General features: G+C 40.4%; 1 protein-coding gene across 1 annotated transcript in view; it reads right to left on the bottom strand.

Moving 5' to 3' along the window:
- The window catches only part of opn4b (opsin 4b), a 40,742-nt gene that overhangs the window by 11,809 nt on the left and 1,544 nt on the right, over nucleotides 1–27,389 (bottom strand). The window contains exons 2-3 of the mRNA XM_066663028.1: nucleotides 8,167–8,309; nucleotides 5,796–5,929 (exon numbers count right to left, since the gene is read on the bottom strand). Of these exons, the coding sequence (XP_066519125.1) occupies nucleotides 5,796–5,929; nucleotides 8,167–8,309 (277 nt within the window). The remainder of the gene's footprint in view (nucleotides 1–5,795; nucleotides 5,930–8,166; nucleotides 8,310–27,389) is intronic.

Below are 27,389 nucleotides of genomic sequence, written 5' to 3'. Positions count from 1 at the left end.
TGTTTTTCTGTATGCTGTGTTATCCCCAGTTCACACTGCTATTCAGTGGTCAGGACCCCCACAGGACCCCACAGAGCAGGTATGATTTGGGTGGTAGATCATTCTCAGTGCTGCAGTGACCCTACAGTTATATACTATAGTTATAAACATATAACTTCAACATCCTTTTAACAGAGAGGTGATCCAAAGCAGTGGTAAACATGTCCCCGTCTCAACATTTTGGAACATATTTCTGACAACCAGATACTGTTTCTCAGAAAAAAATAAAAATTCTCAGTTAACATTTAAAAGTTTGTCTTTATATTAGGGCAAGCCTCTATTTGTGTATTCGTTTTCTGGATAAATGTGGATAAATGTGACAGCAGTAGAAAACAAACAAAACAAACCAAAACAAAAACACTCCCCCAGCATTCCACCCATATTCAGCCTTGTCAACATAAAAGTCCAGAACGAAGCCTAAAAAAGCCTACCACCCTACAACAATCTACTTACAACGAAGCGTGGCGAAGCTACAGTTCATGTTGTCACCTTTATATCTCAAATTAGACCAGACCATCTCCACAAAGCTCTGGTTAACTCATGTACCCTGTGCACTTTGCCATATATCAATCAATCAATGAATCATTCATTCATTCATTCATTATCTGTAACTCTTATCCAGTTCAGGGTCGCGGTGGGTCCAGAGCCTACCTGGAATCATTGGGCGCAAGGCGGGAATACACCCTGGAGGGGGCGCCAGTCCTTCACAGGGCAACACAGACACACACACACAGTTGGTACACACACTCACACTTTTGAGTCACCAATCAACCTACCAACGTGTGTTTTTGGACTGTGGGAGGAAACCGGAGCACCCGGAGGAAACCCACGCAGACACTGGGAGAACACACCAAACTCCTCACAGACAGTCACCCGGAGCGGGAATCGAACCCACGACCTCTAGGCCCCTGGAGCTGTGTGACTGCGACACTACCTGCTGCATCACCGTGCCGCCCCAATGAATCAATCAATCAAAATTTATTTATATAGCATTTTCTTACAACTGACGTTGTCACAAAGCAGCTTTGCATAATTAAGTGTATGCGCGAGTTAGGGAGTGAGTTAGTGGGAGCCCCTGTACAGACTCAGGATTTTAATTCAGGCATTGTACGCATACTTTCTATACAACATTCACCCCCACAACACAGACACACACACACCTACACACACACATATACACCGAATATTTGCTGAATGCGACCAAATCTCTGAAACCCTAAAAATGGTATTTGGGACAGCTCTACTTTATATACTGCCAGAAAAACTGTCACTGTGGTGGTGTTCTACAGGATAGATTTCCTGTAGCTTTAGTAGGGGAACATAGTTGTACTCTAATGATAGATTTTTAAATTGTGTTGATTTCATATGCTCCATCTCATCTCCAGGACTTTTGCGAGTGCTATTTTCTATTTAATGTAGGGTTTAAATGATTTACACATCATTATATTTTGTTTTAAATCACAATTTGTTTTGTCCTATCAAGTTGGAAAAGGGGTTTGTAAATTAACAGCAGGAATGCTGGGTTTTTGGAAGCTTCCCTGATCTTTGTACTAGATCATGCATTCAGCTGCTGAAAACTATCCTCAGATTAACAGCAGAAAAGCTGTGTAACTGTGTGTCTGGCCTCAGTTGTGATCATTGGCTTCTGCGCATGTCTGAAGAAAAGCATTCAGCTTAATGAGAGCTTAGGCTTAATTCAGTTTTACAGAGAAAATGCAACACATACAACATAGACACAATCAACAGAACCCCAGGAGTAGAGCACTGGGGAGGGGAGACAGAAAAAAATGAGAGAGAAAAAGGAGTTATGTAGAAAGAGATGGAGTGAGAACAGAGAGAGAGAGAGAGAGAGAGAGAGAGAGAGAGAGAGAGAGAGAGAGAGATAAAAAGAAAAATGGATGAAGGGATAAAAGAGACAGAAAGAGAAGGGAAAGATTGTCAGAAGGAAAGAGTCACTGAGATAAGAATGGATGATTGCTATAGCTTCATTCATACTTTCAAACACTCATTCTTATCAAACATCTGTGGCAGCTGCTGAGGATAAAGATGGGTATGTAATGCTGTAATTAGGATCCACTTTTCCTCTGTGAGGCTGCGGGTCTCTGTATCACACTTTCATGTTCATATTCACAATCATTTTATTATATAAAATTTAATTTATTTAGACTGGTGGGAGATAAGAAGAGAGAGAATGTGAATAAGAAGAAAAACTGAGCTTAAGCGAGAATAGAAATGAGTGAGCTCGAGCTTGTGGAGGATAAATAAAGAGAAGAAAAAAGTGGAGTATGGGTAGAGAGAGAGATGAATTGAAAATAGAAAGTGAGAGAATGTGATGATAGAGAAAAAGAGACAGACAGAGAGAGAGAGACAGAGAGAGGGAGAAAAGAAAGTGGGTTAATAAAGAAAGCTATGAAGAGACAATACCATGACAGAGGGAATGAGAGAGAGACAGAGAGAGAGAAAGAGCAAGAGAGAGAGAGAGAGAGAGAGAGAGAGAGAGAGAGATATTTCACTACATTTTGAGAGAGAAACAGAGTTTGAGCTGTTTCGCATTGGCCCGAAAGTAAATTCAGATGGACTTGCACTCATTCAATCATCTGGTAAATACCTGACTTCAAACAGGAACCTTTTAAAGGGTTTAAAACTAAACAGAGGTCCAGCAGTGATCAAAGGCAGCTCAATCGACCCAACTAATGACATCTGATGTTGGCTTGATATAAAATGATCAATTTATACAACGAAAAAAGCTGTGACATCTCGTAGTTTATAATCTCAAACCTTTAGAAGACCTGGGCATATGGAGTGATGGAGTTGGCACTGAACTGTTAAAAATTAAAAACAAAGGTTTGTATCATTGAAAAACACATGCATTCACTATATATTTATCTCGTTAAGTACCACTCAACTTCTTGTTGCATTCAAAGTTATGGATGTTGCTGTCACAAGCAGAGCAGTGTTTTTGAGAAGGTGATGGAGGTGGGGTGGGAACAGCAGATGACGCTATGTCTCCCATGATGCAAACTGTCTTTATAAGTTATATCGGATTTGTTTGTTGTGTGTTTAGAGTTGTTTTTGATTGTTTGGATGAATTACATTGTACTTGTACAATATACAAACCGAGGCGCTAATTATGTCTGTTTCCTTGATTTTAAACAGAATACTGTCATGCTGTTTGTAAACCATTAAAGATACCATACAATGGAAAATCTCCTGCCACTTGTATAGTACCTTCTTTATATTCCACAAATACAGCAGTGGTTCACAACTTAGGACCTAGAATGCCCCGTGCTCTACATGTAACTGTGGTTTTCTGGTTTTGATGAAGAGAAATCTCTGTGGACACTGGTTACATTTTTCTTGCATAAGTTATACATGTCCCTACAGGAATGATCACAAGAGATACAAACATGATCTTAATGTTGTAGGCTTAGCATGATTTCAAATGCCATATGAACATCACAATTATGCCCTCTAATATAATGGGTTTTTTTTTTTTAGACTTTTAGGGTCCTGAGTACAGCCACAGAAACATGAAAATACCTTTACAGCACATGAATGATTTAAGCAGAATGATTAAAAACACACACATTCTGCCAGAATATAACAATGCATGGGAATAATCTGTCAGTATTTTAAGAAGTTACGAACTATGAATAAAGTTGCATTGACACATCTGTAACATCCATAACATCAAAGAAAAAACAGGATCCTTAGCTTAGCACCAAAGAAAAAAACGGCTGAAGGCAATAAGATTAGGGGCTGAACACTATTATTTTCCAATAGTCAATGTTTATTTAAAGCTTTTATCATTTCTTCACAGAATCTATGATAAAGTTCTTAAGAGAGGTGAGACATCCATAAAATACTATTTTAAGGTGCACCCACTGACACAGGTATTTTGCCGTGCGCACAGATTTTGTACAATTACTACAGAAAAGCATTGACTAGTAGAATATGATGCTGAACTGCCAAACTGCCGGGGCATGTTTACCATGGTGTTGCATCACTTCTCTGTTTACCACCACTCTGAAAATGTATGGGAACTTAACAGAACGGTCACAGTTTTAAAAGTGAAATGATTCCCCAGCATTGTTTGTTATACAATTTCTGCTGCTCAACAGCTCGGGATCTCCATTATAGTGTTTCTCATTTCATAATGCACCAGTTTTTTTCAGTGGGTGAGAGGTATGGATGGGAGGAAACTGGAGCACCTGGCGGAAACCCACGCAGACACAGGGAGAACACACCAACTCCTCACAGACAGTCACCCGGAGCAGGAATCGAACCCACAACCTCCAGGTCCCTGGAGCTGTGTGACACTACCTGCTGCGCCACCGTGCCGCCCCTATTTATATCATGTAATATTGAAAACGAAATCCACAAGTTATTTACATTTAAATTTTATGTTTAAGAGAAACACTATTTAAGAATTGTTGCACAACTTTTACAGAGCGATCAACCCCTTCTCATCTTTATTTCGGAAAGACTTAACCTTAAACATATTGCTGGCATCAAATTCAAAACAGCTGTATATATATATAAACCCCTCAGTTTGAAAATTTGGAAAATTGCTTTGTACTAGTTTCTTTTAAACGTATAATTTGCACATCACATCATTCTGATTTTATTTACATTTTGCACAGCATCACACATTTTCTGGAAATGGGATTTGTATATGCAATTAGCATAAACATGAATCTATATGGAAATATTGGAACAGTACAAATCTTTAACACATATATGTCCAAAGAAAAATAAACCTGGGCACATCCAAAATTTCTTGAAATTATTAGTATACCACTGTATAATAATTCACAATCAAGAAAAACAGTGTTTGAATAATTCATCTGTGAGAGAAACTGTCCTTCCTTTTACTGTGAGAAGACATCTCAATGCTATGAGTGTGAACGGTTTTGTGTTCTCTAAAAGTCATTTCTGAAATTAAGAGAGAAAATCTACACTAGTACATCGCCATCTGAAATTGGAGAGTATGACTGTGTAGTAAAGTTTTATGACCCCATTCGTCTAAATTTGTAATTAGGATTACTCGGATTATGAGGAACTTTAGATGTGTTTACAGAAAGCAGAAATATATCCCAGCAGACTTTCGTGCTCATAAAGTATTAAAAGCATATCTTCCTACAAGTACAGGATGCTAAAAATGAATAGGTTGTGCTAAAGGTATATGCACAGTGTCGAGTGCATATTGTTGTTGTCTAAAGACTACCATCATCTCCATTTCTCTACATCATTTGAACTTAACAGCTTCTCTTCAAAATGTGGGAAAATATAATAATACAAATGTTCCAAAATATCTATAAAAAATAAATTCAATTTAAGAACGTTGTTTGCCTTCTGCTGTAAAGCTGTTTTGGAGATACATTATTATATGAACAAAGACCAAGGTCAAGATCTATGTTAGCTTTTGTCCTAGGGACATAACATTATATATTTATTATAAAAGCACTTGGTGCAAAAGCAAAGAGACTTGCTCCAAACAGCAAACATCTACTCAATCCAAGTACTCATCTACTTTATCACCATCAGGTCGTCTTCCACGTAAAAGAAGGAATGAGAAAACAAAACAGATGAATGACTCTCAAACAAATCACTCGATGTTCAAGGGCAGCTTCAAGAGGTGATGTCAGACTCTTTATCCCTGCTTCTGCTGGCGAAGCTATGATGGCCTGGAACTGAACCATTTAGAGAGATGAAAGGAAAAAGCGATTAAGAAGGCTGGCTGACTGCTGGATTACCTTTCTCCCCAAAGATCCATCTCTTGTGCATGCTGGTGATGAAGAAGATAGGCGTCTGAGTGACACACATCAGGAAATCTGTGATGGCCAGGTTAATAATGAACATGTTGGATGGTGTTCTCAGGCTTCTACTCCTACCACAGAGAGAGAGGGAGGGAGGGAGGGTGATGAAGTGAGGGAGAGCAAGAGAGATTTGCATTTATTACATTTATCTTATCCAGAGCGACTTACAATTTTAATCAACATATGTAGGCCATCACTGCTTTAAAAGCGTTACCCTAAGACTCTTATTGGCAGAGTGTGGTGTACCACCTGTGCAGGGTATCAAACACTTATTCACTACTTGAGGAACAAGAGAGAGAGAGAGAGAGAGAGAGAGAGAGAGAGGCACATTCTTTACAAATCATGTCAGGTTCATCAAGCTCATCCTTTATTTTGAAGAAAATTGGGCAGGAGTGAAGACAGATACATTCTTTGATCAGAATCAGGATCTGGGCTGGGACTGGCACCAATTCCTTGAGTGAAAGACTGAGTGCTCTCCTTTCTTGAGGTCTCTGTCAATGTGTTGATAAAGCTTAAGGATTAGAAAAGTTTTAACTGCAAAAGCAAAGGCATCTTCTTCCAGGCATTTGCAATACAAACTGTCTAAACCTTAGATCATAAGCTTCCTAACATTAATCTAGTGTTGCCACATGGATTAACACTTCATCAGTCACTCTTATCCTCCACTTATAGATATCCCGCTAGCAAATATTTTCACACTAATACTGTATTCAGTGTCTATTTATATGATCTCACATCCCACTTCTGGGAAAACAAAATATCCAGAGGAGTTTTGGGTGTCCATCAGATACAAAAGGTCCATTGTAAAAACACCAGTGAAAAAAACGTGGACTAGCCACATTATAACCCAGGCCTCAACATTATTTACTTATGGTAAGGTTTATTTGGAATGTTAAAAGCATAAAATAATACCAATTAGGACTGGGTTTGGAGATTAATGCTAATGTTGAGGCAATGGAAGAACAGCATTTGGTCCACTTGGTTTGTATTGTGAAACACTGTCATACATGTTCTTAAAAATAAAGGTGCTACAAAAGGTCCTTTGAGAGATGTCATAACCATTTTTTGGTTCCATAAGGAACCATTTTTGTTTAAGGAATGTGCAAGTGTGGAAAAACTTTTAAAGGTTTAAAAAAAACCATAAAGGATCTTTACTGATATAAACATATTAGCAAAAAATCCAAAGAACCCAGTGATTCCAGGTAGTCTCGAGACCCACCGTGGCCCTGAACTAACAGGATAAGCGGTCACAGACAATGAATGAATGATTTGACTGTCTCAATGCAAAGAATAGGTTCCTAAGGATTTAGGATTTGTTTCTAAATCAAACTTAAGATTTCAGCATTCCCAACACCAGCTTACAAAGAGAAATCTGTTAACCATACAACTCTTTCCTGACAATTTAAAGGAACACTGGGTAGCATTTTTACCTTAATCAAATTCATTGGAATGCTCCGCTGACCTGTTACAAGGAGAGTATAGCCTCGGTTGTTGCTATACTGGGCTGAGCACTGCAAAAATTGCACTATGCAAATTTTGGAGGACGGTAGGACACAAATACCCTCTTCCTCCCTCTGCCTCTTGATTTCCAGACAGTGCTGTAAAAGTGAAATACACCCTGAAACTGTAGGTGGAGCCCAGGAGCAAAAAAACAAACAAAAACAAAAAAAAAAAAAAAAAACAACCAAAAAAAACAGATCTTATCTTTTTATTCTACATATTATTAAAAGTTATTTATTTTAAACATATTTTCATTGAGCACACTGTTTAAATGAATGCATTAAAACAATCCACACACAGTAAATTAGACTTCCATGGACACAGCTAACACTGGAATAACTCAAAAATGAAATGTATTGTAGTTTATAATAATAGACTGATGATTAACATTCACCAGAGTGGTAAATAGAAATTAAAAATGTGGTAAAATGCTGAATATTGAACTGAAATTTTCAAAATATGCAAAATTGAACTCTTATTACACTCTGGGCAATACCTGACACTAGCCCATAACTTGTCTGCAACTTTAGGCAACTTGTATACTGGCACACCAAGTATTACTGCATTTTAATGTTAATTAGGAAGCAAGGCTAAAGGAGAACTGCCTTTGGTCCCTTTTAAATTCCACAACTGAAATCTTTCAATATGGTGCTTCTTTCAATCCTCAGTTAAAACAGTCCCGCTGAAAGGTTGTTAAGGGAACCAAACTGGTCCCTGTATGACATCACACACTGTAATCTTTTTGACTATTTATTTAAGAATGTATATTTATGGGGGTAAGATGTTGATTGGATCTGTAAGGGCTTACTTGCAGAAGGCGTACATGACCAAGAAGTTGCCCACCATGCCGGTGATGCCAATGACTAAGATGACGGATCCAATGGTATAGTGTGCATGGTCTGGAACGTCCACAGTGGGAAAAGGATGCTGGGAGTCTTGAACCATAGCCACCTGTAAACAGATACAAGCAAGCAGGTGAAACCAAGTCTAAAGTATAGCAGAGAAGGCCATAACATTGTACATTACTGACCTCAACTCAAATAGAGATAATCCTTAAAATATGACATGGGACAAAGAAGAGTAAAAAACCATGGTGTAAAGTTATGGTTTAATCACTGCCATGTACTGCTTTATTGTGAATCTTCAACTGAGACTTGTTCAATTGGCATTACAACACTTACACATTTGCAGCATGTGAGATCTTGCTGTTTTAGCTTCAGGGTTTTGCATGAAGTGACCAAAGCATTTTATGAAAATTAGGGACAACTTTAGGCAATAAGCGTTCAACAGGCAGGTTCAGTGACCTTGCTTTATTTGAAAACCTTTCTTTACATGTTTTTCTTCCTGCCCATCCACTCAGACATAAGGTGTTTCATAATTCAAGTTTGAGACTCAGCTAGGACAGAAACACTGCAAAAACTTTATACTACTCTGTAAAATTCAAATTAGTTTAACTTTGTTTTTAATTTAATTTCCACTCCCATCATAACATGTACTACTAAGTATGAGTTTTCATTTTTCAGCTGTCAAGTACCTGCCAGGAAGCCATTACTACGAAAATGAAAAAGACAAAAAAGAGGAATAATTTTCCATTGAAACTAAGAAGCTGCTGGTTGTCTCAAAACATTGAACTGTTTACCCAGCCCTCAGTGTGAGAATGAGTGGCGGAAAAATAATACTTTTATTAATATTTTAATGCTTTTAATGAACGTTTCCAGAAAAGAATAAAAGGCAAACTGCGAACACATTCCACTATGAAAAATTAAATAATATTCTATTACATTATAATATAACAAAGATGAAGTGTCATATCTGATCAAATTATCTCAAGAAACAAGTCACTAATTTATGAGAAAAAAAAGTAATATCTTAAAGTGAGAGTCTCAGATAAACAAGACAAAATGCTGTATTAGAAATAATCTGTGAAAAAATTTGAAAAAACTGACAAAAAGTGAAACACAGATATAACAAGCTCATAATCTCAATCTCCCTTCCTGGATCAGGGCCTTGTCGTGGCGGAAGGGCTTGTGTGGTCTCATGACCTCCAGGGCTATGTCGTCGGGAGCTGTTAGCTCCCAGTAGGGTCTCCCATGGCGAACAGGTCTGGAGTGAAGATCCAGACAAACATGATCCAAAAGCATTCCTATGAGTACACACATTAAAATTCAGTGTACCCTGCCCGGGAAAGGGTTACCGGGACCTACCCCTGGAGCCAGGCCTGGGGGTAGTGTCCGACGGCGAGCGCCTGGTGGCTGGGCAGCCCACGTAACCCGGCCGGGCTCAGCCCGAAATGGCAACGTGGGAGGATCATGTAGGCTCACCACCCGCAAGATTCAGAGTAGGGGTGCGGTGCAATGCCCATCGGGCACAGAGCGGGGGCAAGGGGGCCCCTGGCGTCGTGGAACTTGTCAGCGGAAACTGGTTCTTGGTACGTGGAACATAACCTCACTGGGGGGGAAAGAGCCAGAGCTGGTGCGTGAGGTTGAGAGATACCAGCTAGATATAGTTGGGCTCACCTCTACACACAGTGTAGGCTCTGGAACCAAACTCCTCGATAGGGGTTGGTCTCTCTCTTACTCAGGAGTTGCACAGGGTGAGAGGCGACGGGCGGGTGTGGGGATACTCACAAGTCCCCGGCTGGCGCCTGTACAGCTGGAGTTTGTCCCAGTAAACGAGAGGGTCGCCTCAATGCGGCTCCGGCTTGCAGAGAGGAAAACTTTGACTGTTGTGTGTGCGTATGCACCGAACAGCAGCTCAGAGTATTCGGCCTTCTTGGAGGCAGTGACTGGAGTTCTAGAGGGGATTCCATGCACTGACTCTGTTGTTTTGCTGGGGGACTTCAATGCTCACGTTGGCAATGACTGGGAAACCTGGAGAGGAGTGATTGGGAGGAACGGACTGCCTGATCTAAACCCGAGTGGTGTGATGTTGTTGGACTTCTGTGCTAGCCATGGTTTGTCCATAACGAACACCATGTTCGAACATAAGATTGCTCATAAGTGTACTTGGTACCAGAGCACTCTGGGCCAAAGGTCAATGATCGACTTTGTGGTTGTGTCTTCTGACCTGAGGCCGTATGTTTTGGACACTCGGGTAAAGAGAGGGGCTGAGCTGTCAACCGATCACCATCTGGTGGTGAGTTGGATCCGATGGCGGGGAAAGCTGCCGGACAGACCTGGTAAACCCAAACGTATTGTGAGGGTGTGCTGGGAAAAGCTGGCAGATGACTCTGTCCGGATGGATTTCAACTCTCACCTCCGAGAGAACTTCTCACATGTTCCGGAGGAGGTAGGGGGAATGGAGTCTGAATGGACACTGTTCCGGACCTCCATCGTGGAAGCGGCTGCATGTAGCTGTGGTCAAAAGCTTGTCGGTGCTTGTTATGGCGGCAACCCAAGAACCCGTTGGTGGACACCAGGGGTGAGGGAAGCTGTCAAGCGGAAGAAGGAGGCTTTTCGAGATTGGCTAGCTCGGGGAACTTCAGATTCTGCGGATGGGTACCGGCAGGCGAAAAAGGCTGCAGCTGTGGCAGTTGCTGAAGCAAAATCCAGAGCATGGGAGGAGTTTGGAGAGGCCATGGAGAATGACTTCCGGGCGGCCTCAAAGAGGTTCTGGAAAACACTCCGACAGCTCAGGAGGGGGAGGGGGGACACTGTCCAAGCTGTGCTCAGCAAGGATGGTGAAACTCTGAACTCGACTGAGCGTATTGTTGGGCGTTGGAAGGAGCACTTTGAGGAACTCCTTAACCCGAGAGACATGCCTCCTGTACAGGAGGTAGGGCCAGAAGTGTCTGGGGGGTCAGATTCCATTTCCTTGGCTGAAGTCACTGAGGTGGTGAAAAAGCTTCGCAGTGGCAAAGCTCCAGGAGTGGATGAGATTCGCCCAGAGTTACTGAAGGCACTCGATACTGTGGGGCTGTCTTGGATGACACGCCTATACAATATCGCATGGACCTCGGGAACGGTGCCTTTGGATTGGCAAACCGGGGTGGTGGTTCCTATTTTCAAAAAAGGGGACCGGAGAAAGTGTGCCAATTATCGTGGCATTACACTTCTCAGCCTCCCGGGGAAAGTCTATGCCAAGGTGCTGGAAAGGAGAATCCGTCCGATAGTCGAACCTAGGATATTGGAGGAACAATGCGGATTTCGTCCTGGCCGTGGAACTATGGACCAACTCTTTACTTTTGCACAGATGATTGAGGGGGCGTGGGAATTTGCTACTCCACTCTACACATGCTTTGTGGATTTGGAGAAGGCATATGACCGTGTTCCCCGAGAGATTCTGTGGGAGGTGCTCCAGGAGTATGGGGTGCCAGGGTCGCTTCGGCGAGCCGTACGGTCCTTGTACTCTCAGAGTTTGAGTTGTGTTCGCATCCTTGGTAGTAAGTCAGGCTTGTTCAGTGTGGGCATTGGACTCCGTCAGGGCTGTGCCTTATCTCCACTCCTGTTCCTGATATTCATGGACAGGGTGGCGCGGCGTAGCCTGGGGCAGGAGGGCTTCCGTCGAGGATCTCGGGAGGTGGCATCTCTGCTTTTTGCGGACGATGTTGTTCTTCTGGCTTCTTCGCACGGAGGCCTCCAGCGTTCACTTGAGCAGTTTGCAGCCGAGTGTGAAGCGGTCGGTATGCGGATCAGTACCTCCAAGTCTGAGGCCATGGTTATCTCCCGGAAACAGATGGCATGCTCCCTTCAGGTAAGGGGTGAGAACCTGCCCCAAGTGAAGGAGTTCAAGTATCTCGGGTTCTTGTTCACGAGTGATGGGAAGAGGGATGGTGAGATTGACCGTAGGATAGGTGCAGCGTCTGCAGTAATGCGGTCACTGTACCGCACCGTTGTGGTGAAGAGAGAGCTGAGCCATAAAGCAAAGCTCTCAATTTACCGGTCAGTCTATGTTCCCACTCTCACCTATGGTCATGAGCTCTGGGTAATGACCGAAAGAACAAGATCGCGGATACAAGCGGCCGAAATGAGCTTTCTCCGACGGGTCGCTGGGCGTACTCTCCGTGATCGGGTGAGGAGCTCAGTGACTAGGGAGGAGCTCGGAGTAGAGTCGCTGCTCCTTCGCATTGAGAGAAGTCAGTTGAGGTGGTTTGGGCATTTGATCAGGATGCCTCCTGGACGCCTCCCACTGGAGGTATACCAGGCACGTCCAACTGGAAGGAGACCCCGGGGTAGACCCAGGACACGCTGGAGGGATTATATCTCCCAGCTGTCCTGGGAACGCCTTGGGATCCCCCAGGAGGAATTGGTGGATGTTGCAAGGGACAGAGACGTCTGGGCTTCTTTGCTCGCCCTGTTGCCACCGCGACCCTGAAATGGAGAAGCGGAGAAGAGAATGATGATGATGAATGATGATGATAATCTCAATCTGCTCTAGATTTGTGTGAGTGAGTAATTAACACTAACAAACTTGCAGATTTTTACTGTATGTTTAATCTGTAATAGTGTAACATGTGATAAATGACAAGGTAAAAAAACTGCCAATCCTACAATCTTTGTTTCATGATTTTTGTGCAATCCAGTTTCATGCTGTTTCATGTTTCTCATGGTCCTCTTATATATAAGACCAGGCTAATCCCAGATTAACATTTCAAGACAAACAGCCAACATCCTGTTCCCTTTATAATCCATAAAAAGGAGGATAATAGGAAAACAACCCACCAACAGTGTATTGTTTTAATTATAGCATGATATTTATGAAATAGATTAAAAATGGTCAAAATCTCTTTCTGAAAAGTTACCAGTTTGTAGATGCAAGGTTTGTGTCAAGAGTTATATGGGCTATTAAAATATTAACTTGTTACTAATTTGTTTTTTCAAACTGTTTAAAATGTAATTCATGATAATACACTCATTCACTACTTAATTTTCCATTTACTAAAATCAAACAAAGCTATATCTAAAAGCTGCTCTTAGATGTCCATTTAACTTAAACTCAAAATCAAGTGTCCAAAAGAGCTTGCAGACTTTCTAAATAGGCAACTCTGATCTTTGGGCTAATGATACCTGACTAACCAAGGGTTTCGACTTTAAGGAATATCCCTCTGCTCTGCCATTTGGCTAGAGTGGGACTCCTGCGATCTGACACTTAATCCTTCATTTTCCTGCTCAGCCTCTAGAAGCAGCAATCAGGAGAGGTTGGTAAATCTGGGAAAGAAGTGATTACTCTGCATATATGAAACATAATCAGCTTCAGTTCTCATGTGTAAGCATGGTAGGGATGCCCACACAGACATAAAACTGTTCTTTCATCAATTCAGCTCATCACATTGTACTTTTTGTGGCAAAAACTAATCCCACATTGTTCTTAGTGCTGTCCATACAGGAAAACAAGCTTAAATCATGTCCCAATGTGACAGCGTGCCTTAAACTGCACTGATTTAGCGAAAACATGTATTTTCTTTGGCTAGTTTGGGTTGGTTACATCTGTGTATTTTCAGGTTATCTGTGTTATTCTAGATTCTTTGTTCTGTGTACTTCTTGGTATTATATGTTATGGTGTATTATATGTTATATGTTAGAAATAGATAGATAGATAGATAGATAGATAGAGAGAGAGAGAGAGAGAGAGAGAGAGAGAGAGATAGAGAGAGAGAGAGAGAGAGAGAGAGAGAGAGAGAGAGAGAGAGAGAGAGAGAGAATTTGAGGCCTGCAACATGTTCCAAAAGAGTTGGGACAGGGGCAACAATAGACTGGGAAAATTGAGGATTGCTCAAAAAACACATGTTTGGAACATTCCACAGGTGAACAGGTAAATTGGAAACAGGTGAGTGTCATGATTGGGTTTAAAGGGAGCATCCCCGAAGGGCTCAGTCGTTCACAAGCAAGGATGGGGTGGATTCACCACTTTGTGAACAACTGCGTGAGCAAACAGTTTAAGAACAATGTTTCTCAATGTACAGTTGCAAGGAATTTAGAGTTTTCATCATCTACAGTCCATAATATCATCAACGGATTTTGAGAATCTGGAGAAATCTCTGCAGGTAAGTGGCAAGGCCAAAAACCAACATTGATTACCTGTAACCTTCGATACCTCACTGCATTAACACTACATTAACCCCACTGCATTAAAAACCGACATCATACTGTAACAGGTATTACCACATGGGCTCAGGAACACCAGAAAACCATGGTCAGTGAACACAGTTTGTCGCTCCATCTACAAGTGCAAGTTCAAACTCTACCAGGTAAAGCGAAAGCCATATATCAACAACATCCAGAAACGCAGCAGGCTTCTCTGGGCCCGAGCTCATCTGAGATGGACTGGAAAAGTGTTCTGTGGTCTGATGAGTCCACATTTCGAATTGTTTTTGGAAATCATGGACATCGTGTCCTCAGGGCCAAAGAGGAAAAGGATTGTCCCAATTGTTATCAGCGCAAAGTTCAAAAGCCAGCATCTGTAATGGTATGGGGGTGTGTTAGTGCCCATGGCATGGGTAACTTGCACATCTGTGAAGGCACAATTAATGCTGAAAGGTACATACAGGTTTTGGAGCAACATATGCTGCCATCCAAGCAACGTCTTTTTCAGGGACATCCCTTCTTACTTCAGCAAGACAATGCCAAGCCACATTCTACACGTGTTTGAAGAGTGTGACTTTGTAGTAAAAGAATGTGGGTACTGGACTGGCCTGCCTACAGTCCAGACCTGTCTCCCATTGAAAATGTGTGGTGCATTATGAAGCGCAAAATACGACAACGGAGACCCCGGACTGTTGAGCAACTGAAGTTGTACATCAATTTAGAATAGGAAAGAATTCCACCTACAAAGGTTCAACAATTAGTGTCCTCAGTCCCCAAACACTTACTGAGTGTTATTCAAAGGAAAGGTGATGTAAGACAGTGGTAAACATGCCCCTGTCCCAACTCTTTTGGAACTTGTTATGGGCCTCAACTACAAAATTAGTGAATATTTGGAAAAATCTATAAATTTATCCATTTGAACATTAAATATCTTATCTTTGTAGTGTATTCAATTGAATAAAGGTTGAAAACGATTTGCAAATCATTGTATAACACTGTTTTTCTTTATACATTGTTTTACAATACATCCCAACTTCATTGGAATTGGGGTTGTATTATATGAATACAACATAAAATTATATAACATATAATAATGCATATAATAAACCTTGTACATAAAGGGCATTTTGACTGTGGATTAAATACATTAAACAATTTTATCTGACTTTGGCATCTGTACATCTGAATTGGTTCCCTTCCATGTGCTCTTAATACATATAACTTTAGTAACGCTTGTCAAATCCTATTAGGGAACCAGCTTCAGATTAACTATGTTTTATGCATGAAAAAAGAAGGCAACTTAAATCTGCCTTGACAATATTGTTTGTTTGAGTTGCTGAAAGAAAATAGCTTGCTTATCACTGCTGTCATGTCTTTTTCTGTTACTTTTTTTTTTATTATTTGAAAATGCCAGAAGCTGTTCATGTTGTGCCAACAATTCATGTGAAAAGTCCAACAAAAATGACTTATGACTAGAAAAATTATTTTTGTTAGCTTGTACATTAGCGTACATTAAAGTTAAGAATGGTTTTCTGTGTATGAATTTGCCATTGTTGTGGCGGCAAGTTTAATTCATTGTTGTTGTATCTCCATTTTCATTTTTACTTTTCTACAACATTTGAACACAGCTTTGTATTCTTTGTATTGTGTAACTTGATAAAACCTTAATTTGTGTTGTGTGAGTCTCCATGAAAGATAGACTGATAAAATGCCCAAAATGTCTTGGTATAAAATTTCAGTTAATTCACTCATATTTGACATCAAGAAGGTTTTGACCATCTTTGAGCATCTGGGGCTTGGTTAATTCCACTTTAGAGCGTAGTTCATCCAACATTTACCACGATTGGAACTTGACATTTTAGCTCATGTATCACCTGTCCAGTGTTATGCAAAAATTGTGAAATGAAGAGAGACTGAGAGTCCACAACAGAGGCTCTAAAGAGCACTGAAAGCTTTTAGCTGCCCTCCTGCTTTGATGTGCTTTTCACTTGAAGATATCCCCACAGACCCTAGTGTTATTTCTCAGAATTCCATCCACAGAGAGCAGTAATAGACTGACCTGTCTCCAAGCCACATAGCTTTCCCTGTGAGTGTAAGCATTTACATGAGTATCTACAAAATACTTTTTTTCTAAGTGGACATTGTTCAGCAGTTACCAAGTCACACGTTTGAACTCCAAATATACTTCACCTCACCAACATATCTAGATGAAAATTGTTTTAAATGTCTCCTTGTTTCTACACTCCAACACAAACTGTTGCTGCAGAGATGAGCTACTGTCTCTGATTGATATCTACTAGGTGGTGTCTAACAGAGAGGACAGTGATTGAACACAATGTTTAATAACTCCAGTATCATTAATGTGTCTGATCCATTCATACCACTGTGGTAATAGACAAACTTCCCTCTTCTTACAAAGGCCAGAAATTCATGAGTATGTTTACCATCTGCGCAGGACATTATGTAACAATGCTGAACTGGGTTAACTCAGCTGCTGACCCATATAGAAGGAGTGAAAAAAATCTGCATTTTAATGATGACAATAAAACATGCATACACTACAGAAGAAGGAATTTGTCTTGGTGCGTGCACACTTGTTTGATATTGTTTTCAGTGCAAATTTCATATAGCTGAAGGCATACTTTAACATGTTTTTTTTTTGCGTTACCCATTTTATCAACTCTGTGTTCAATACAAGATCCAACACTACAGTGCAGGGTTATAATTCTAAGAGAAAACAGAGGGCACTTGACACAGCTTGTGTTTCCTGGATATAATGGACAAGCAGTTCCTGTGAGAACTTAATGCAGCTTCTAGGACTACAGATGACGTTTGACACAATTGGTGTTTGAAAATCAATCCCACCACTAGGGCTTTCTTCTGCACTATTAGGCAGTGATTCTGCCACTCAAGGGCAAATAGTTGAAAGGTTGACAGAAATTTGCCTCCAATCACCATTCCCATGAAACTGGGGAAAATCCAGAGGGGCTATGGTGATGTCTTGTTTAATCCCCAGATGTCAGTGATATTAAAGGCTTGTCTTTTAGCTCCATTGATGAGGGATTAGAGACAGAGCAGAGAGGGACACATTGTCACAATGAGGACGGTTCTGCAGAAAACAGACGAGCAGCTTATTCAAACAGGATGTCACCATCGCTCAGACCTAGGCTGTGCTGCAGAAACACTGACTCAATGACAACATGGTGCACAGCATGGGTGATGATAGTTTACAGATATATTAACAACTGTGTGGCAACATACATTTCTGACCATGTCTTTTATAGGTTTGGTGAGTGATTTTTTCTTAAATGTTTTGTTATATTTCTTGAAAAATTTTAACATCCTGATAATCAGATAAATAAATGCTCTGATGGCACAAACAAATGGAACCCTTTTCTACACAGGCCCAGGCCTGTAAAAGCTCTAATTCATGACCAAACAAAATGAATGAATGGCTTACCTGCCTGTCTACAACATCACCCTGAAAGCCACACTGATCACACTGCCCACAAACACACACTGCAGAGAATCCATGGATGTTGTCTGGAGGTAGAGGGGTGCAGAAATGGAAACCAAAGCCAGAGGGCAATCCAGAGTGAACATCCGTGAAGCTGTTGGGTGTTTACTTACATGTGAGTGGGACCTGAGGTTGGTGGATAATGTTTGAACATGAAGCTGTGGGCACCTTGCTCCTCGCAGCTTGCTTGCACTCTCTGTCACAGTCATTGGTTTGGACATCACAGGATGTATGTAGAAGAAAACAACAACAAAACCTTGCTACAGGGAGCGAGCATCCAGGCAGGTAGAAGTGCCACTATTGTATTTGTCTCTGGTCTGACTCAAACTGCAGCAGGTAGTGTCGCAGTCACACAGCTCTAGGGGCCTGGAGGTTGTGGGTTCGATTCCCGCTCCGGGTGACTGTCTGTAAGGAGTTGGTGTGTTCTCCCCGTGTCCGCGTGGGTTTCCTCCGGGTGTCCGTAGTGAATGTGAGTGAATGTGTGTGTGTCTGTGTTGCCCTGTGAAGGACTGGCGCCCCCTCCAGGGTGTATTCCCGCCTTGCGCCCGATGATTCCAGGTAGGCTCTGGACCCCCCGCGACCCTAAAAATTGGATAAGCGGTTACAGATAATGGATGGATGAATAATAACGTAATCTAGCTTTAAACACTGATCATCCAAAAACATTTAAAATTACTCGATAAGCTCAACATTGTCCAGTTTATCATCTCCACGTACAGACTGCTGACCTGTTACTCTGCATATTATATTAGCCCAGACTAGTACACAGCAGGTAAGATCTGTGTGGTGGATCATACTTAGCACTGAAATGATACGTGTTGGTGACATATTTGCTGCTTATATGTGATATGTGATACCTAGCGCAGCAGGTAGTGTCGCAGTCTCACAGCTCCAGGGACCTGGAGGTTGTGGGTTGGATTCCCGCTCCGGGTGACTGTCTGTGAGGAGTTGGTGTGTTTTCCCCGTGTCCGTGTGGGTTTCCTCTGGGTGCTCCGGTTTCCTCCCACAGTCCAAAAACACATGTTGGTAGGTGGATTGGCGACTCAAAAGTGTCTGTAGGTGTGTGAGTGAATGTGAGAGTGTGTGTGTTGCCCTGTGAAGGACTGGCGCCCCCTCCAGGGTGTATGAATTGGATAAGCGGTTACAGATAATGGATGGATGGATTATTTAATTTATTTGCTTTTGTTTATAAAGTGAAACTTACATGAGATGAAAAATCAAATCTCTCTTTAGGCACTGACTCAAACAATTTATCCCCTATAGGGCAGGTCCCTCACACTGGGGCAGTCGTGTTATTCATAGTGTGAAGATTTAATAGTGAAAATAGCTGATATCTACCTAAAGGAAAGTTGAACAACTGCATTTTTCAGCATGGGCTTGTAATGAAGAAGAAAGAGTAGAAATCACTGTAGTTACAGTGATCTGGGCTTTTTACACATGACACTGCATATGAATCAGTAACAGATTAGAGTTACAACAGGATTGTGCCCTTTGAGAATACTTCAAAAAAAGCAAATGAACCCTAGAGCCAAGAGAGAACACAGTTTCAGGGAAAAATTGCATTTCATCTTAGTAACAGCTTCAGCCAGACCACTCAATACACAGCACAGCACACACAATGGATTGACCCTTCAGCACAGCTAAACAAAACAAACAGCCTGCCTCAGTGCTCTCAGTGCTTATCAGATAAAGACCATACAGTGCTTTATATATACAGGTGCTGGTCATAAAATTAGAATATCATGAAAAAGTTGATTTATTTAATTCAAAAAGTGAAACTTGTATATTATACTCATTCATTACACACAGACTGATATATTTCAAGTGTTTCTTTTAATTTGATAATTATATCTGACAAATAATGCCTCAGTGTTTAGGTTCTATCCACATTAAATGTACAGTACCTCTGTTCATAGAAATGTTCTATGTGGTTCTCAATCTGGCCCTCAAAATCAACATCTTTATCCCTATGTGTAGTTATCTGAGCAAGAATGTGAAACATCTGGGAGCCCCTAAGCATCAGAATGTGAGCCTCTGCTTTGAGAAAAATAAAAGTGGTTCTCCTTACACCAGATAATCCATGTAAACATTGCTATATTTAATAGTGTAACAATTCAAATGTTCAGAGAATGCAAGGTGTATGTGGTATTGGATAAAGCACAGACATATCTGACTTCACAGTTTCACTAAGAGGAAATCAGTGGAGATCTCACAAGAGCAATCTTTCATTCTGCTTTATATCTTCTCTTCAGCCGTCTACGAAGCTTGACAGAAAAGGTTTTGCTTGAGGTGTATTAAAACCATAATTAGCTGCAAGGCCTTTGTCGAGAGACATGTCAGTGTCCATCAATGGCACTTTACACTTTACATAAGAGGTCAGCATTCATCAATGTCACTTGAAGCATCTGAGAGCTGGGGGAGCCATCTGCCTGCAGCTGTGTGTATTTTCTAGATTGAGGATTGACCATCTAATCAAATGAAGGTATGCAGGGGGCTCTATGATGTGGAGGTCAATCAACTGTCCATGGAGGAGTGAACAGTACTGGGTCCTAATGGTGCACTGATGTAATCATACTTTGAGCACTAATCAACAGCACCTTGATTATGTTTGACCATGTCAATACACAGGATACACACCTGCTTAAGCGTTTGCAGAGCTTTCGGAAGTGTCTCTCTACAGGCCTCATACTGACCAAGTTTTATATAAAGAAATAAAATATTTGTCTACATTTCAGTTATGAGGCCTGGGGCCAGAGGTTAGATATCAGGTTTTCATGTTGAACTGCTAGAGAGCAATGAGGAGTGAAATCAAAGAGTGAATGCACAATACTGTGAAAGCAATGGAAAATATCAACAAAGTAAAAGACAACTACAAAAATACAAATGCGACAAAAGTAAAAACAATATTTAAACAAAATAAAATAACAAGGTTTCTTTATAAATAAAACAATCAAGGTCATTTCAAGTTATGTAAATCATAGAGATTTGCATTTAAATAAATTCTGTCAATGTCACTGAAGAAAAAAAATGCATAATGCAAAAAAAATCTGCACCTGCAAAACAGATGGAAACTACATATTATGGCTAAAGTGAGAGGAGCCAGTCTGCCTAAACAATCTGTCTTCAGTGCTTCATGCAACTGTCTGGATTGAGACTCTATCATGACTGCTTGTCCCTCCTGGTTAAGTTTTATGGACAGTCCCAGTACAAATGAAATGTTAAACATGGCTAAAAAAATAAACCATTCAAGAACCCACACTTATCAAAGCATTGCTCAAAGGAGAATGGAAGAATATTCAGTGTTTCGGGGGCCTTAAAGGACAAGGACAAGTCATCAGTGCTTAAACAAAGGAACATCTTACTAGGGTTACTGCTTGCAAATTAGTCATAGAGTCATAACAGTGCATAAAGACTGTTAAACACTAAATTAATGACCCTGCCATTTCCACTAAATAACTTTTTTGTGCCATTCATTTGTTTATGCGGTTTATATGAAAAAATAAAAACAGATAGTATAAATCGTCACGATTTGGATTATTTGCCAAAACGGCACCCATTTTTACATGTGGGAAATACCAATAGTGTGAGAGAACTGTCTTTAAAATGAATACGTTAATAAGAAGTTATTTTGTGTGGTGTTTTATGCTCCATTTTTATATAAGCAGGGAATGTCAGACTCCTTTGGTGGTGTAATATATATTTTTGGTAGTTTAGATGGTTAAAAGTGTCTATAACCAAAACATAAAGCTGTGAGCTATCCTTATATTGTCTGTTTCGAGGCTGAGTTTTCCTTAAATATTGATGGGTGTCCATTACTCTGCAAAAACCGAAGTGAACTGTCTCTTATTGCAAACTAAGTGGTTAAAGCTATTGGAAAATTGCTGGGGCATTATGGGCAATGTAGTCTCACGTCTTGCATGACGTGATCTGTAGGTCTACGAATTCTGAGAATATTCTCGGAATAATTATGAGAAACAAATTTCAGAATAATTGAGTAAAAAAGGTGTGTATAATTTCGATAATATAATCAGAATATTTAGAGGAACACTGTTTGGGTTATTAATTATTATAATGTAGACAGACAGACTCACAGTCTGTGCGCCATGAGTGAGTTGTGAAGAAAGCAGTCAGTGAAATGAACAGAATTATTTATTAAAGGCATCCACATGACATGACGACCCCATCAGTGCAGCCCCTGACTGCGATGCATAAGGTTTTAGTTCATTGTACGAGTCCGAGCCGTAATGCGATGGAGCCTCGTGGGCACTGGAGTTCCACTCACTCTGGATCGATCATTTTCGTGATCATTAATCATATCATGTGAAACTACATGCCATGGGTTTGTGCACCGATTCAGGGTTTAAATACTAATCACACTGTGGTCCTGATGTGGAAGAGAACTGAGTGTTTATTCCTGAAATCTATACCATAGTATGACTTCAGCAACACACTGAATTCCACAGTTACACTGTGTCTGCTCCATTATACACAGCAAATTATTCCGAGAATATTCTGAGAATTCTGACTTTATTCTCTGAATTTTTTGTGAATCTTGTAGCAAAACAGTACTATTTCCAACATTGGGTGTAATGATGCCCCTGGTCATTAAATACAAATAAATGCAGGACACCAACACAATATTGAATAAATTAGGTGGACATATTGATATTGCTGTGTCTTTTACAATCACAGAACGGCAGGTGAGCCACAATGAATTGCATTTTAGGGTCTAATTTTTTTTTCTGAATATAACAGATTTACAAAGTGGGATGAAACAACACTGACTGGCATTTCACCTATCACCATACTAGTAGAAGACGTTTCCTAATCATGTTTGTTTTTTCTTCAAAAATAAGAAAAGCATCTCTTCAAACTTCACTTTGCAATTTTTCTGTTTGAAGCAGTGCATTTTTTGTCCACTTTTAAAGTTGGCTGAGGAAATCTCATTGATCACAGTCAGTGCCTTTATAGCAAACATAAAAAGTGATTTTCAGAGGCATGAATCAATCAGTAATGTTAGAAAAAAAAAGGTTCCTCTCGCTTTTATTTTGTTTCTAATACAAATTCAGTTAAACCCCATATCAAAGTGGCAAAACATTACTATTTCTACCTCAAACAGTTGTTTACAAAAGCTGTAGAGCACTAATAGCAAAGTTCCAGTTACAAAAATAGACCCAGTCAGAGACATTAGTAACTATAAAGCAGGCTGTTCATTCAATTATGTGAATGGAAATGTTTCACTTACAGGTGCTCAACAAAAAATGAATTTCAAATGGCATTTTGTAACCTACTTTATGCTGGAAAAGTAGAATTTACTGTGAGTGTATTTCCATCACAGCAGCACAGAAAACTGCAGTCTTATATGGGTCTAAAATGCCAGACAGACAGCTCTTATTACATAATCTTCACCAAATTAGACACACTTTGACTTCTGCATTTGGCAGAGAATCTTATACATCTGTTGACTTTTTTAACCAAAACACGTATACTATAATAGAATATTGTTGTTTTTTTTCTCCACCAATAATGAGCACATGAAAATTCTGCAATTAAAACTGAACAGTATTTTGCATACATTACATACCACTCTTTTTCTCCCACCACACACAAAAATAATAATGATCCATCCATCCATTATCTGTAACCGCTTATCCAATTTAGGGTCGCGGGGGGTCCAGAGCCTACCTGGAATCATCGGGCGCAAGGCGGGAATACACCCTGGAGGGGACGCCAGTCCTTCACAGGGCAACACAGACACACACACATTCACTCACACACTCACACCTACGGACACTTTCGAGTCGCCAATCCACCTGCAACGTGTGTTTTTGGACTGTGGGAGGAAACCGGAGCACCCGGAGGAAACCTACGCGGACACGGGGAGAACACACCAACTCCTCACAGACAGTCACCTGGAGCGGGAATCGAACCCACAACCTCCAGGCCCCTGGAGCTGTGTGACTGCAACACTACCTGCTACGCCACCGTGCCGCCCATAATAATTCAATGAGAGAAGTTGTTTGAATGTTCTGTTTCTCATAGTTCAAGTAATGTTCTGGGCTCAGAGGCAGTTGGTCCATATCTCTGTGTGGTTTTTATTCTTACTTTAACCATACACAGTGTGTACATTACACAAAGGAAAAAATGTTCCTCCAGGACCAAGGTGCTACATACATGACAAACACAAGACTACGTGAAGGGCATGAGTGCAAACACACAAGACAAGTGCAAAAACAATAAACATACACTAAAGAGAGGAGACAGTGTGCTTTTTTTCAAAATCACAGTTCACAGTGGGAGCAATGTTAGTGACTGTTTTACTTGCAGTTTATCTTCTTTTTTGTCAGTTTCCTTTCTTTTGTTTAAGATGGTATTGGAAGCTCCACATATTTTCAGACCCACACATGGTTCTCCAATGGAAGTATGATAGAACATCTATGTATTTTTTTCAAAACTGAGGCAAGACTGGGGCTTAATGCTTTAAGTTATGTCCTGAAATATAAAAGATCAAAAATGGGGGACACATCCCCTGGGGAGAGTTGCAAGGAGCATGAAACTATTGTTATCTACAAACGGGAGATACTGCAGGAATAAGCTAGGGAACAGTGATCTATAGCAACATTAAAGCAACACTATGCAAGATTTGGCTTGTGCTTTGAAGCATTGCACAGTTCTTCTGAGAGGTTTCCTACCCTCCTACAAATTTTTTAAAGTCTAGTTACTTTGGTGTTGAGCCTGGAGTAGCATAGGTGCAGATCTCTCTATTACAGGTCACTACTTCATCATAACAAATTTGAAGCTGCATTTTTAAGATTTTTAAAAAGTTACATAGTATTGCTTTAATACAGAGAATTCATGAATGGGATTTGGATTGTGCAATGCTTTTTTTAGTTTTTGGTGTTTTTCTTTTAATATTCCTGACTAATAGTCAGGCAGTGTTATGACACAAACAGGTCAACCCATGTGATCAGCCATTGATTACCAATATGCTTGGCACAGGTATTCTGCTTCCTACAGCCATCTCCTTTAGAGTGGCCTCACTATGTTTCAGACTCTCTCTCTCTCTCTCTCTCTCTCTCTCTCTCTCTCTCTCTCTCTCTCTCTCTCTCTGTGTTCTTTAAACATGGGTCAGGTACTGAGACACATTATACAACACATCACACAATCTCTCAATATCTTCTTGGGAATACAGAAATGAAATGGTTTGGAAAATGAAGAATTAGCACAATAAAGACAGTAAATGAGGCTTGAAAAAATATGCCATGACAGAAATGTTGTATTGATTATATATTGAAAAAAGACTCTGTTAATGTCAGAAAGCAACATGTCAGTATCATTAATTAACTCTCATGCAAGTCTTACTGCAGTTTGCCAAATGTCACAAAATTATTGTAATTACAGGTAAATGCAAGTCAACTTTGATTAATCAGGAGTGATCTAAATGTTTAGCAAAGCTTCAACATTTAATTACCATTAGCTTATGTTTAAAGGAGTGTAAAAGGAAGAAGATATAACATTTACTGATAATTAGCTTTAGTGTTTTGTTTTGGGATCTGTTTGAAAACCCTATCAAGAAAACTCTAACCATCTCTGGACTGATCTGTGATGATCCCCCTTAAAGTATATGCCAAAATGTTGACACCCCTTATATTTAGGAAATTCAGCTAATTTAAAGTAGCACCCATTGTGGATTTTCAAGGGTGAATGGACAGCTTGTATAATTCCCATAGGACAGAATAAAATGAAACAATACTCAGAAGCATCATTGCAGGAGCTTAACGTCACAGTGCTCCACGCCAAGCATTTGAAGGTTATAAAGCATCCCAGGATAGGACTGTGAAGCAGTGGAAATGCACACTAAAATAATGGTGCACCATCCAATAGCTTTTGTCTGAGTTAAAGCAGCATTTGTGTTCCAGACTTAAACATCAGTACATGACCTCACTAATGTTCTTGAGACTGAATGCCACCAAATTCTCAGAGAAATGTTCCAAAACATAGTTTGAATTTTCATAATTAGAATAGATCATTACAATCCCCAAATGTTTGGCTATATATTTTGTTGGTAAAACATTATTACGATATCATTAGCACATTAATAGTTATGTCTCTGGAGAGAAAGGATGAGGTAATTAATTTTTATCTTGCATTTAACACATTTTACACATCTGCTCTGCATTCACTGCCTCTCTGAATGAAGTCCTCTGAGTCATCAGTCAGAACTCCGTGATTATGAATACATCTCTCACATGTTTGAAATGACAGCAAGTAATGCGTAAATGACTGAGGGCAGGCTGATATTAAAGCCATAGGAACTTCACTCATTCCGCTTCCTCTTTGAGCTTTGCTGCATTTAAAAAATGGAAAAGGACAGAGGTTGATTTTTAAGCGTATGGGTGACTGGACTGAGGAACATTGCTTGTTTAGAGACTGTACAGTGCATTAGTATCATTTCAGGAATAGCTAGAGCAGCATGTTAACATCTTCGCTTGGAAAGATATCTGAGTGTGCATATCTAAGACCCAGCCGTGACCCACACTGCCCAGTGTGTATGCAGCCTGCCTAAAGAGAAACACTGAATTGACTGGACCTCAGTCTGACACCCATGCTCATGCACAGGCACATTACAGTAATCACCCCAGAGCAAATGTGTGACACAGAGCGAGAGGGACAGCTCTTGCATTGTCAAGTGATGACGTTTTTACAGAGTTGCTTCTCAGGCAATGCATATATGCAGAACATGTAATCACACACTTTGTTCCCACAGCAGAGGGAGCGAAGACACTAATTGATGGAGATGTATACATGCTAAGAAGCCATTTGGAGTGGTTCAACCTAGTGATTTTAGTAGGTTCCAGATCCACAGTGATCCAGAGTAGGATGAAGCAATTACAGAAGAAGAAGGAATGAATTCATGAATGAACTAAAGTTTTTAAAGCAACTGTTGATATTAGTTAATGAAAGACTGTTCTCCAAGAAATTTTGGACCAGTTGCTCTTATGCTCTTATCTCATGGATAACGCAAAGTACCATCCTACAGTGTACAACCACATAGAAGCAAGTTATATGTTTCTGGCATACTGATTGGCTGTTTCACGAAACACTGCTTGATGAATATGAGATTTTTCAAAAGCTGTGAAATGCTGGGATACCTGAGGAGTGCCACAATCACAGTGAACGAATTCAATAGCGAATACATGTTTCCTGCTTTAAATGCAAACAGCATCAGTTCATCACTCACTGACAGCTTTTGAAGTCTTATATCCCAGGTTCTCCAGGAATGACTATCTGTCAGAAGCCAGTTTAATCCAGAGGTTTAGTGTAGGATGAGCTTGAGTGCTTGATGACTGTTCGCAGACTATAGATTCTTTCATTTCAATGTGCCCACTTGAAACAGGCAATGTTTTACTACATCGTAAATGCGTGGCATGCAGGGTGAGCTCAGATTAAGTGGGGAAACAGGTAAATGGGACCTCTAATTTAACTCATTTA

Source organism: Hoplias malabaricus, chromosome 3 (assembly GCF_029633855.1).
Source record: "Hoplias malabaricus isolate fHopMal1 chromosome 3, fHopMal1.hap1, whole genome shotgun sequence".
Taxonomy (NCBI): domain Eukaryota; kingdom Metazoa; phylum Chordata; class Actinopteri; order Characiformes; family Erythrinidae; genus Hoplias; species Hoplias malabaricus.
This window is presented reverse-complemented; position numbering and strand designations above follow the sequence as displayed.